Source organism: Thermobia domestica, chromosome 11 (genome assembly GCF_964235325.1).
Source record: "Thermobia domestica chromosome 11, izTheDome1.hap1.1, whole genome shotgun sequence".
Classification (NCBI taxonomy): Eukaryota; Metazoa; Arthropoda; class Insecta; order Zygentoma; family Lepismatidae; genus Thermobia; species Thermobia domestica.
In genome coordinates this window covers 185,990,745-186,003,134 of record NC_137464.1, presented here as the reverse complement: position 1 = coordinate 186,003,134, position 12,390 = coordinate 185,990,745, and the positions used below count along the sequence as shown (strand labels likewise).

Sequence of the window (12,390 nt, the reverse complement as noted above, 5' to 3'; positions counted from 1 at the left end):
GTCCTAAAGACCATTCCAATAAAGGACATGGAGAAGTCGTTTGACAACTTGTTGGAGCGTGCAAATAGGTGTATCGATGCAGAAGGGGAATACATTGATTAATAAAAATGATTTGTTCCAAAATGTACATTGCTTTTTTGTTTTTTTAAAACGTTCGGTTTCTTTTGGAATGGAGTTGTATGTACCCACATTGTTGTTATTGTCTTTTTATTATTAACAGGCAGTCTACCAGGGGTGGTACTGAAGGTATTGTGCGATTGTCGATATGGATACACGACATTTCAAATTGCCATTTTGGTTAATTCCACTTGAAAAACGCAGCGGTAGGTGGAAGGGAAGGCCAGCTGATGGTCTCTCTATGTGACTTCCTTCTCTGAGTGAAATTTTACGATAGGTTTCGATATGAGCTCATTAATGCTTCCCTTGTAAGTATAATGCGATGTGTTTAGACAAGAGAACAGAAGGACATTTTAAAATTTATCATTGACAAATATCGTTTAATTAACCTGTGAAAAACTGCGAAATGATTACCTAAGTATATATATATATATATATATATATATATATATATAATTTGATTTCTGCTCTGGTCAGAACTGTGTTTTATTTGTTACTCTACTTATCCAGAGCCATGGAGTTTGTTCATTATGATCTACCTCCAAGTCTGAAAAGGAGGATTAACACGTGGAAAGACAAAAGGAGGAAGGAAATCTCGTATGTGCAGCAGATCAAGTTCTTGAGGAGGTGTCTGGAAGAGGGAATTACTCCAAAAGGTCTACGGGTGAGAAAGAAAGGATTAGTGTGTGAATCAGTGAGGTTCAAGAAACTAGTTAAGAAAATTGAAAAAGAAGTAATCTGGGACGTCATAAGGAAAAGAAGTAAGGAAGTGAAAACAAATGAGGAAGTGTCTAACCAACTTATAGAACATATAAAGGACGGTGTCAGTATTTTTATGAGAGAAGCAGTGATAAGAGATCTAAGAGAATGGGAAAGGAGTTTTGAAGAAAAAGTTAATACCAGATTAGCCAACAAAGGAAGATTGTTAGGTTGGAGAGAAGAAAAGGATAATAGGAACAGAGTGGTAGATAGGTGACATAGTTTTATCGGAAGAAGAGGAGAAGTGCTTAAGTCTAGGACATAAATTTAAGGTTAAAGAGGAAGAAGTGGACAAGAAGGAATTGTTGTACACAGTAGAACAAGCCATTGTAGACATAAAAGATAAGGACGAGAGAGAGAGAATAAGGAAAAAAGCATTGTCGATTGTTAGGCAGAATATGAACAAGAAGGAGAGTAACTTAAGGAAAGAAGAGAAGGAAGGACTGAAAAGATTAAGGAAAAGAAAGGATATCGTAGTGGAACAGGCGGACAAAGGAGACGCGTTGGTAGTAATGGAGAAAGGATGGTACCAGGAGAAGCTAGGGGAGTTATGTGATCAGACATATGAGGAAGTCGGTAACAAGGACATGAAAGATGAAGTGTTGAAAAAGATAGTACAAGAAGGGAAAAAGGCGGGGATTAATAAAATGATCAACGAAAAAGGAAGGATTCCTGTCATGAAAGGTTTTCCGAAAATACATAAGAAGGACGTGAAGCTAAGACCAGTACTGGACTGCAGAGGTAACTATTTTGAACCACTAGAGGAGAAATTAAGAGAGATAATGGACGAAATCAGACAAGGACAAAAGACATGCAGAGTGAAGAACACGGAAGAATTGAGGAAGAGGATAGATGAGATTAAGTGGAATCAGGAGGAGGTGTTAATGTTTAGTGTAGATGTTAAAGCCATGTTCACCAGTATAAGAAGGGAATATGTCATAAAGACAATAGAAGAGGAGATGGAAGGGAAAGTTATAAGTCAGTGGAAAAAAGAGAAAGTCATAAGAGCGCTTAAGACTTTGTGGGAAAATAGCTATTGCATAATTGGAGAAAGACTAGTGAAGATAAAAGAAGGTTTAAGCATTGGATCCAAGCTGAGTCCAGTTCTAGCGGATAGTAATGAACAAGTGGGAGAAAAAAGTGACAGAACAAGCAGGAGGAAAGTTACTGTTCTTTTGCAGGTATGTTGATGATTGTTTAGGCATATGGACAGGGAATAGAAATCAACTGCAGAAATATGTTGAAAGTATAGAAGACCAAGAGAAAGGCATAAGGTTAGAATTAGAAGTTGAAGAAAATAACTCTATCAATTTCATGGATATGAAGATAGAGAAGCAAGGTGAGAAAGTGACTACTAGTTGGTATCAGAAACCGTGTTGGGCAGGTATTTATTGCCCTGGAGAAGTGATGTAGACAAAGCAACTAAGAAGAATTTCATTAGGAACATGGAAAGGAAGATAGAAAACATCAACAGCGAGGAAGAGGGAAAGAAAAAAGATTTGGAAAAATTCTACAAACAATTGAACAATAATGGATATAGGATAGAGCAGTTTAGGAGAAAGAGAAAAGAAGATAATATGGATAGGAAAGAAGAGGAAGACAAGAAGTGGTATGGCATTCAGAGCATAGGTGAAAAGACCGAAGTGCTAAAGAAGTTATTAAGAAAAGGTGGTGTGAAGACTTATAGAAAAGGAGGAGAAACTTTGTTGAAGTGCATAAGGAAGAAAAGGAAAAAGAAGGAAAATCATATAGAGGAGCAGGAAGAAGAAGTGATGTATGAAGTGAAATGTAGTGAGTGTGACATGAAATACATAGGGGAGACGGGGAAAAGGCTTATGGACAGATTAAAACAACATAAGGATGATGTTAGACTGAAAAGAGATAATAACGCTATATACAAACATGTGAAGGAAACGGGACATAAAATAGACTGGGAGGGAGCTAGGGGTTTAGAGAGAGAGAAGAGGAAGATTATTAGAAAGTGGAAAAAGGCTAGAAGAATAAAGAGAGAACAAGAGGAGAACCTAATGAATTGGACAAACGGTATGAATATACACGAGCAATGGGAGAAATTGTTGGATGCGATAGAAAAGGAACAAGAAAAGTGCATATAGGCTATTAATATTTATTTATTTATTTATATATTTATATATATATCTAGTTATTTTTTTCTTATTTAATATTTTCTATTTACTTTCTTTGTATGTCATCTCATTAAAGAACTGTTAGAAAAAGTGAAAGGGCTCATTATATTTTTCTGTTTGCGCGGAATTGACTTTATCCTCATTGGTTCCCTCCGACCAATGAGAGAGAAGAAGGGGCGTGGCCTTTCACTTTCTCATGTATATAAGATCTGCTGTCACCTGTCTTTTCTCAGTGTTTGTGTCTGATGAAGAGGACGTTAGGTCCTTGAAACTGTAACACATTGTAAGTATAGTTTTTAATATATTTCATTCTGCTCTGTTCAGAACTGTGTTTTATTTGTTATATATATATAATTTGATTAGAAGAAAAGAAAACTGATTTAATCAGAAAATTTCTTTAGTTTCGAAAATTAAAAGTTAAGGATTAATTATAAGTTTGAGCAGCATCTCAGTAAGTATAACTACTGTTTACTGCCAGTTTGATGAAAACTTTATGTCATAGCTTGTTGATATTATACTTCATTCCTGTTTCACCTGAATAGGTGGCCTCCATATCATACACCGTGTATTTTCGTCCTTCATTGATTTTACTTAAAGGAGAAAAGACAGTATATCGTACGAGTTTAGTCCAACTCATCGGAACATTGTATATCGTGCGAGTTTAGCCGAACTTATACGAAGACTGTATATCGTGCGAGTTTAGCCAAACTTATCCGAAAACTTAGTTTGCACGAGTTTAGTTGAACTCACTCGAAGATTTATATCGTACGAGTTTATCCGAATTCATTCGAAGACTTGATACCGTAGGACTTTATCTGGACTCATCCGAAGACTGTGTATCGTACAAGTTTAGCCAAACGTATACGATCTGGATCAAACTTAGTAATTTAGTATTAGAACTTGATCTCAGATACAAGCGTTTGAAATATGTATTGTTGGCTTTTAAGAATTGTGGCCAATCAAAATTTGGGTCACAAAAAACACATAAACCAATCTTAACCCATCATGATCAAACTCAGCATGATGATTCACTATGACCCACTACAAGTACCTAAAATATCATGGTGTGCAGGCTTTTAGTTCTCGAATTATTAGCCACATATATTGGGTCATGTTTTCGAACACAAAGGAACGAGAAGAAAAGACATGGAACTCATCCGCTTTGGATTAAGCTCGGTGTTGTGGTAAGCCATAACCTGCTATACAAATATTTGAAATATAACCGGAAATATTTGTTATACATACTTTTGGTATCCGGATTATAGGCCATAAAAATCTGTATCTCAATTTCGGAAACAAAACTCTTTCAATCAAAACTCACAATTTTCGAACTACTTCAACTTAAATCAAACTCAGCATGGTGTTAGACCTTGATTTGGTAAATTTAAAAACATATGAAGAATTATGCCGACTGTTTGTTCCCGAATTATGGGTCGTCAAATTCTGTGTCGCATTTTCGAAAACATAAAAACATACACCAAACCTATTCAATCCGGAACAAAGTCGGTATTGTATTAAGAGTTGATCTATCATTGGAAATATTATGTTGTAAAGCTTTTGGGTCCAATGTTATGAGCCATCTGTTCGAAAACAGAAAGAAAATATTAACCGGACTCCTCTGATCAGGATCAAAATTATTATGTGACCTTGGCCTAATATAGAAGCGTTTGAATATTGTGGTGCTTGACCTGATATAGAAACGTCTGGATATTGGGGTGTGCAGGCTCTTTGCACATAGACTTATTTACCATGAAATGTGGATGAGTACTTAGTGAAATTTTTGCAAAACAATTTTAATAAAGATTTGCTGGAAACTCAATAAAGCAGATTTTTTTATTAAAGAATTAAGTCTTACTAATATCTATTTACACTCACACAATAATATAATTTTGTTCAGTTTAATGTAATCCAACGACTGATGTATGTCGTGTCTTTGGACGTTTTCCTTCATGTGATAATAATATTCTAAATTATTCCTCAAAAAATTACTAACAAGATACTCATATTGATATAGTTAGATTTCTAAAAAAAATGTAAAAACAATGAAGAAAAATGTATTAAAAAGTTGTTGGATAAAAAGTAAACTTTATTTCTAAGGTCGACTTCTTGTGGAACCTTAGCTGGTTCTCCTGCTGATACTGAGTTTCTAGGAAATGGATATCAAACAACAGTCTTGTGGGAATTATTTCCTTCTGTAATAGAGAAATTCCTGAATTCAAATTAGTACCCGCCCACGCAAAACGAATTGTAAGTGAGATAGCACTTTCTTCCTTTAACCTTCACTTTTCTCTCTCAATTCTCTCTTTCTGAATCTCATCCCCGTACAGACAGCGAAATCCCTAACCGTGTTGTTTTCCCAATCGTAAATGAGAGAACATAAGTCTCCTTTTGGCAGGTTATCGTTTCCTGCTTCAGTAGGTTGGTTGCTTCAATGTAACCCAAATGTCTCCTGAGGCTAAAGTTTGCGCACGGCATTTCCAATTCCAATGTTAGAACTTTGACATTATACAAAATGTAATGAATACGAATTACATTACACGACTTCTCGTTTTTATTACATTTTCTTAATTCTATTTACATTTCACTTAAAAACATAATCTACTGCCCGATATCTACAGGGACCAGAATTAATCATAATTCCATATGTATTGTGTAACATTGTCTGAAAACATAAATCTGACAAATAAAAAACGTCCCCTACTATTTTCGAAGTTGAATTATCATTACTAAATGTAGTATGCTGCTTCTTCAGTAGATGGTGGTATTCTCATGATCGTAACATGTAACTTATAACTAGAGTTGAGATTCTTATGTAATATCAGCCCCCTAAATATGTACATAAATAGACGATTATGTACATAAGCGGTTATGTTTTTTTTTTTTTTTTTGCTAGCCATGGGCTAGCATCCTCTTAGAGGGCTACACCCTCTTCTAGGTGGGGGAGTTTTAGGTGATAGGGCTCAAGGATTAGCGGGTTGATGGGCTAAGTGATTTTGTATATTTATTATTTATTTATTTATTATCACAAACCTGGACATTATGATCTTTGCGATCATAATCATAAAATTGTGGTAAGGTAAACAATTATACATTAATTAAATGATGAGTTGTTACGTTAAGAATGAAATGAACTTAAATAAAGTGATGAAAATATGAAGAAAGTAACCTCAGAAAATAGATAAATAAAGAAATATATATATAAAACTATAGTAACCTGTAGAAATATAGATATTTGCATACACATAAATGAACTTCAAAACACATATATAAAATATAAAATATTGATGGTGTTGATACGTTCAGCTATGATTTAGAAAATATTGAAGGTAAGTGATGGAGTGAGGTGCGATACACAAGACAACACAGGAGATGTTAGCAAGACAGGTGAAGTTATCTTCTGCCTAGGGGCTGCTCTAGGCTGATGTAGACATAGGGAGCCCTGTTAGAGACAGAAGGACTTACTGTGCAGAAAATGATGGAAATACTTGAGGTAGATGGGCATGAATTTGATAGTCGTCGAGTAACAGTAAATCTGGGTGCTCAGGTGGCTGTGTATAGCAGTAGAGAGTGAATAGCAGACTGAGTGGGGAGTAGGCATAGCGAGGACGAACAGGATGAAGAGCATGATAGTGCATGGTATCGAGAAGTAAGGGCTGATGACAATTATAGCGGACTGTTATGAACTTCTGGCGAAGGGATTCGAGATGAAACGTGATGTCGGGAAATGTGATGAGATTATATAAGTCGCGGGTTGGACTGGGTAACTGAATACGGTGTGCGATGCGGAATGCGTGACGCTCAAGGACACGTAACTTTTCGTAGTATGTAGGAACAGCGGAAACCCAGGCGGTAAAACCGTAGGTAAGGACTGGGCGCATGAACGGTTTGTATGTGTTAAGAACTGTTTTAGCTTGTAGGCCCCAGGTTGTGCCAGTTAGGCGTTTTAGGAGGTTCAGGCGCTGATAAGCTTTGGCAGCTACTTTCTTCAGGTTAGGTTTCCATGTGAGGTGTGAATCATAAAGAATACCCAGATAGGTAGCTGTTCGAGCTGTAACAATTGGAGTGTCATTAACTGTGAGTGAGAGCAGTGACGGATTGCGGTGAACTCTAGATCGTTTTCTGGGTGGTATGAAAGTAATGGCCTGTGTTTTTGCGGCATTTATTGAAAGACTCCACTTCCGACACCAACTACTGAACCGATTTATCGCTTCCTGGAGAGCGTGATTGATCTGGTTAATAGTATTTCCTAAGGCCAAAAAAGCTGTGTCATCTGCATATTGAAATAAATATACATCAGGAGGAAGTGCAGGAAAATCGGCCACAAAGATGATGTATAACAACGGTGAAAGAGCAGAACCTTGGGGTACTCCTGACAAAAGGAAGATAGGATGAGAAAGTTGATTATTGATGCTGACGTAGGAGAGACGACATACAAGAAAGTGATAAATGAAGCGAATATAAGTAATGGGAAACTTGAAATGTAGAAGCTTATGAAGAAGGGCCAAATGCCAGACTTTATCAAAGGCTTTTTCAAGGTCGAACAGAAGTAGGCAGGATGGTTTAACGGAGTTATAATGATTTGTGATGAGACTGGTGAGGCGAAGGAGTTGATCATTGATAGAGTAAGATGGGCGAAAACCTGCTTGGTGAATAGGAAGGATATGTCTTGATTCTAGGTACGGGTGCAATCTTTTAACGATGATGCGTTCTAGAATTTTACTAAAAGTAGATGTCAGTTGAATAGGTCTATAGGAAGATGTGGCAGTGGGTGGCTTGTTTGGCTTCAAGAACATGAGTGTTTTAGAGGTTTTCCAGTCCATTGGAAAGAATCCAGTACGGAGAATGAAAGTATAGATGAGGGCAAGAAGTGTCAGAAGTATAGGAGGACTTTCCTTAATGTGTCGGTAGGTTATATTGTCAAAACCTGGGGCAGAGTTTCGTTTGCGATTAACAACAGTAATGATTTCAGCTGTGGAAATGGGTGTTGTAAGTGGATGATTTGGAAGCGTATGTGATATATTGGGCTGTAACGGAGGAGAGTTCAGAGGTAGGTGGGAAACAGGATGCTGAGCGGGGATGTCGGAAAGCGGTGCGGGTGTGAAAATTTCCTGCAAGTAGTCTGCAAAGGCGTTGGCTTTTTCCTGATCACTCTGAAGTGGTGTGTCATTATGGAGTAGAGGATAGTGAGGTTTAGTGTATTTACCGCACAGAGCGTTAAAGCGTTTCCAGAATTTGGAAGGGTGACTAGTGTCGTTGAGGTTGTTACAAGTTTTAACCCAGTTTCTCAGTTTGTATGCCTTGAGATAATTTCGAACAGTCCGTTGCAGTTGATGATGGTGATGAAGGGTTTCTGGGTTACGAGTACGAACATATTCGCGATAGAGCTGCCGAGAGCGGCGAATCATAGTTAAGTATTGAGGCGGTAGTTGTGGTTTGTATGGAATAGAAGCTGAACAGGGAATATAGAGTTCTGATGCTTGAGAAATGGTAGAACTGATTGTGGTAATGCTCTCGTACAGCTGCTCTTCTGTAGCTGGTGGGTTTTGATTAGCAAGCGATTGGGAAATATGATCACGATATTTGTTCCAGTCGGCTTTGTCGTAACGAAGTGTTAAGCGAGGAAGTGGAGTGTTGGCAATTTGAGGGGCGTGTGTGTTTTGATAAGTAAGTTTGAGAGGTGCGTGATCGCTGCCAATTAGATCGAGGACTTCAACTGTGCAGTGGGAGGTTATAGAGTTAGAAGAAATGACCACGTCAGGCGTTGTCTGAGAGACAGGACGAGACGGCTTTTGTAGATCATGAAAATTTCCTGTTGTATTCGAAGTAAGAAACTGTAAGAACGTAGTACGTTCATTATCTGTGCGACTATGGAAATTAATGTCAGCCATGATGAGATAATGTTTATAAGTATTTGAGATATGTTGAAAAAAAGCAAGAGGGATCTGATGTCCAGGTCGGATATAAACTGTGATGAGAGTGATTGCGATATTTGGGAAATACAAAGTTGTGATAACATGTTCTGGAAGGTTGGGAAGCGGACAGGTATGGCGCCGAAAGGGCAAAGTGTGGTAGAAGCCAATGGCTGCTCCGCCGTTAGCTCGTTGAGCAAGAATCTGGCTGTCACAGCGAAGGATGTTGTATCGGGGAAAGCGGATGGTATCAGTAGGTTTTAGGAAAGTTTCGTTGAGAAGGAAGGCATTCACATTTTCTTCCAATAGGAGCGAGTCAAAGAGCAGTTTGTTTTTGGATAATGATCGAATGTTCAGGAACAGAAATACAATACCCATGATAAGAGGTAGTATGTGGAAGTAGTTATTGGTTGGGCGAAAGATTTGTGGTATGAAAGTAGACATCGGTGTTTGAATAGGTCGCATTGAAGGAGGCGTGGAAGATGATGCGGGCAGCATGAGTAATTTGTTGCAAGATATGTGGACGGATAAATGGATGAATGTTTTGTAATGCTAGAGTTGTAAAGGCTAGGAGTTTATCAATAGTGACGGGGGTCGATTCTACGGGAAAGTCGGTATTGGTGGATGAATCATGTGTTCGCAGTGGAGCTACTAGTTCTGGATGGGATGTTTCTGGCGCAGGTTTACCCTTGCATTTGTAGCTGTAAGGGGGATGTTGTTCGTTGCAAGTAGCGCACCGAGGTGGCTGAGTTAGATTAGTACAAGAGCGCGTAGGGTGTGTGCCAGTACAGTAGCCACATACGACAGTATTACGGCAATTGGCAGTAGTGTGTTGGTTATATGCTTGGCACTTCTCACAACGAATTGGTAACGGGGGTGAGGATCGAGAGGGTTCCACACGATGTCGTTGCTTATATATGTAAGCACCGTTAGCAAGTAAGATATCGATGGTCTCTTGAGAGGCACTGAGGATCCGCACCATATATGTGGGTCCTTGATCGTTGCGAATGCGAAGGGCTTTTGTGATGGTAAGACTCTCTGCCCTTAACTCTTCTGAAATTTCGTCGTCGGTGTATGACGGATCTACACCCCTTATAACCACAGAAAGGAGAGGAGGTTTCTTAGGGGGTGGAGGTTGTTTGCGCCGAGATGAACTAAGAGTTTCTATGGTGGCGTTCTTACCGAAGATTTCAAAGGAGGCTTTATTACGGATAGTGATGGCAAATTTTGGATCATGCGACTGCAATATAATTCCGTTACGGGTTTTAACGACTCTAGTGAGATTGATGCTTGGGAGATATTTGCGTAACTGCAGAACTACAAACTTGACATTTTCGAATTTGGGGTCAAACTTTTGGAGTAAGAATGAATGAAGCTGATGATCGGCTGTTGTGGGAGTGCTCAGAGATGATTCTGAAGCTATATTCGCAGTTCCCAGGTCCATGGCGTTAGCCGTGGACGGCGATGGTTCAGTCACATGTAGTCTCTTAGCTGGCGGTGAATTTCTGACACGGTCAGCGTAGTTCTCCGTGCGAATGGGCGATCGTGATCGGCTGGAGGCGTTCGAGACGGTGGAGGCATTGGAGCGCTCTGAGGCTCTACGATGTCTGCTACCCTCCTTCCGGTTTTCCACCTTTGTGGCTTGAGCCGGTGGAGCGAGAAAGACTGGGGGTAATCCTCCGTGACGACCATCCATCGAAGCCCCAGTGATCTGAATAGGATCCGCCATGGAGATCAATAGATGGGCCGAAGCCCGAACTTAAGGTACTAAAGCAGTGTACAATGATGTGATGAGAGATGATGAAGGTGAGGTGACCCGTTTGGATAGCCACCAAGGTAGGAGGAAGTTTCCGGACAGACTCGTAGCTCTGCACACCCTTGGCTTGATCAGTCTGGAGGGCAGAGCTCGTAGGAATGACGCAGAAAAGTCTCCGGGATATGGAAAAGGAAGGTTTCCAAAAAGCACAATAGCCAAGCTACTGCGGTTGTCGCTAGCAGAAAATCGCTTGCGACCGAAAGTATCGCGGTTATGTACCAAAAATCTCTTAAAATGTAAGAAATATGTAACATTATATAAGAGTATGTAATGTTACATATTTATGAAAACTTAATATTAACACGCGTATGAGTATGTAATATTTAAACGAATTATGAAAATTAAAAAGAACTACTACATTTTATCCCGCTTAATGCAAGTCCCACAATGAAGTGAAATGCTTGAACAGCTGAGACAGCCATATGTCACTGACGTGACTGATTGCAGGATAATAAAAATCAGACGCGAACGAAGGAAGATGTGAATCGGCTAGAAAGAAACAGGAAAGCCCCGAGAAAAGCAATGCATACGGCATTTGTACTTCAGAAATCTCATGTGGTGTGGTCCCGTTTCAAATCTAGAACCTTTTACACTAAATGCGCATCCGTCACCACGGCCCAATCTTGAAATGAATTATTCGCAATATACAAATTTAATTACTGAAAGCAACTTAAGACGAAATGTATTGTTTTACATATATTTATTTCATATTGGGAAAAGCAGTCCTATATCTTTTAAACAATAGCAGCTGAACTAAGATTGAAGAATATTTCCACTAATGAGCATTTGCCATTTGAAATAAAGTACTTACAAATGATGTGCCTGCAGTTCAACTGTGTGTTGTTGCACAATGGGTTACAAGATACATTTCCAAATGATCAGAAGTAAAATTTTGTCGGCGATCGGATAAAATATTCTTGTATGCAGAGAATGAACTCTCCACATCACGTGAGGTAACAGGAGCGTATTTCAACAGGGGAATGTGGTTGGGGGAAATATCTTCACCATTGAGAATCTCACACACTGCCAATAGGCTGTCGAACTTTTTCTTTCAAACTTTTTCTCCTACATCTCCACACACACCTTGTAGCAGTCTCTTTGCATCCTCTATGATTTCCATCGATTCCGGAAGAGGCCACCCAACAGTCTCTAGCTTTTTAATGCTTCCAGGTAGCCAACCAAAATTGCTGTCTATGTATGCGATATCACACGTTACTTTTGAGTCATTAAACATTTTCTGAACAATGCCAACTGACACAGCAGACTCCGATGGAAATGAATGAACAACAGGCTTAATTATTTTTGAAAATGTTCATTGTACAAATGTACTGCTTGTATCCAAGTGCTCCATCGCGTTAGCACAGGCTCCGGAGGAAGTGGCACATCTGGCAGTTGATCTCTGTAAACTTGAACACGTTGTGGTGCCTTAACAAATATTTTTTACGTGGATGAAACTAGTTAATTTACTTTGCAAAAGATCTCTCTCACCTCTTCAGCAACACGCTGAAGAGCATGGGCCATACAGGTGAAATGAATTAAGTGAGGTTAAAAAACTGTAAGTTCTCTAGCCTCTTTTGACATGTACGCTGCAGTGTCTATATAGAGAACAAGGACTTTTTCTTCCTGAACTCCTCCCGGCCACAAC

The 12,390-nt window shown here is 39.0% G+C and overlaps 1 protein-coding gene across 1 annotated transcript; it reads left to right on the top strand.

Moving 5' to 3' along the window:
* Positions 1-1,274: 1,274 nt before the first annotated feature.
* LOC145665385 (uncharacterized) lies at positions 1,275-2,066 on the top strand. Its single transcript, XM_081732687.1, has one exon. It carries the CDS (start codon positions 1,275-1,277, stop codon positions 2,064-2,066), a length of 792 nt encoding a protein of 263 aa, XP_081588813.1.
* Positions 2,067-12,390: the final 10,324 nt, after the last annotated feature.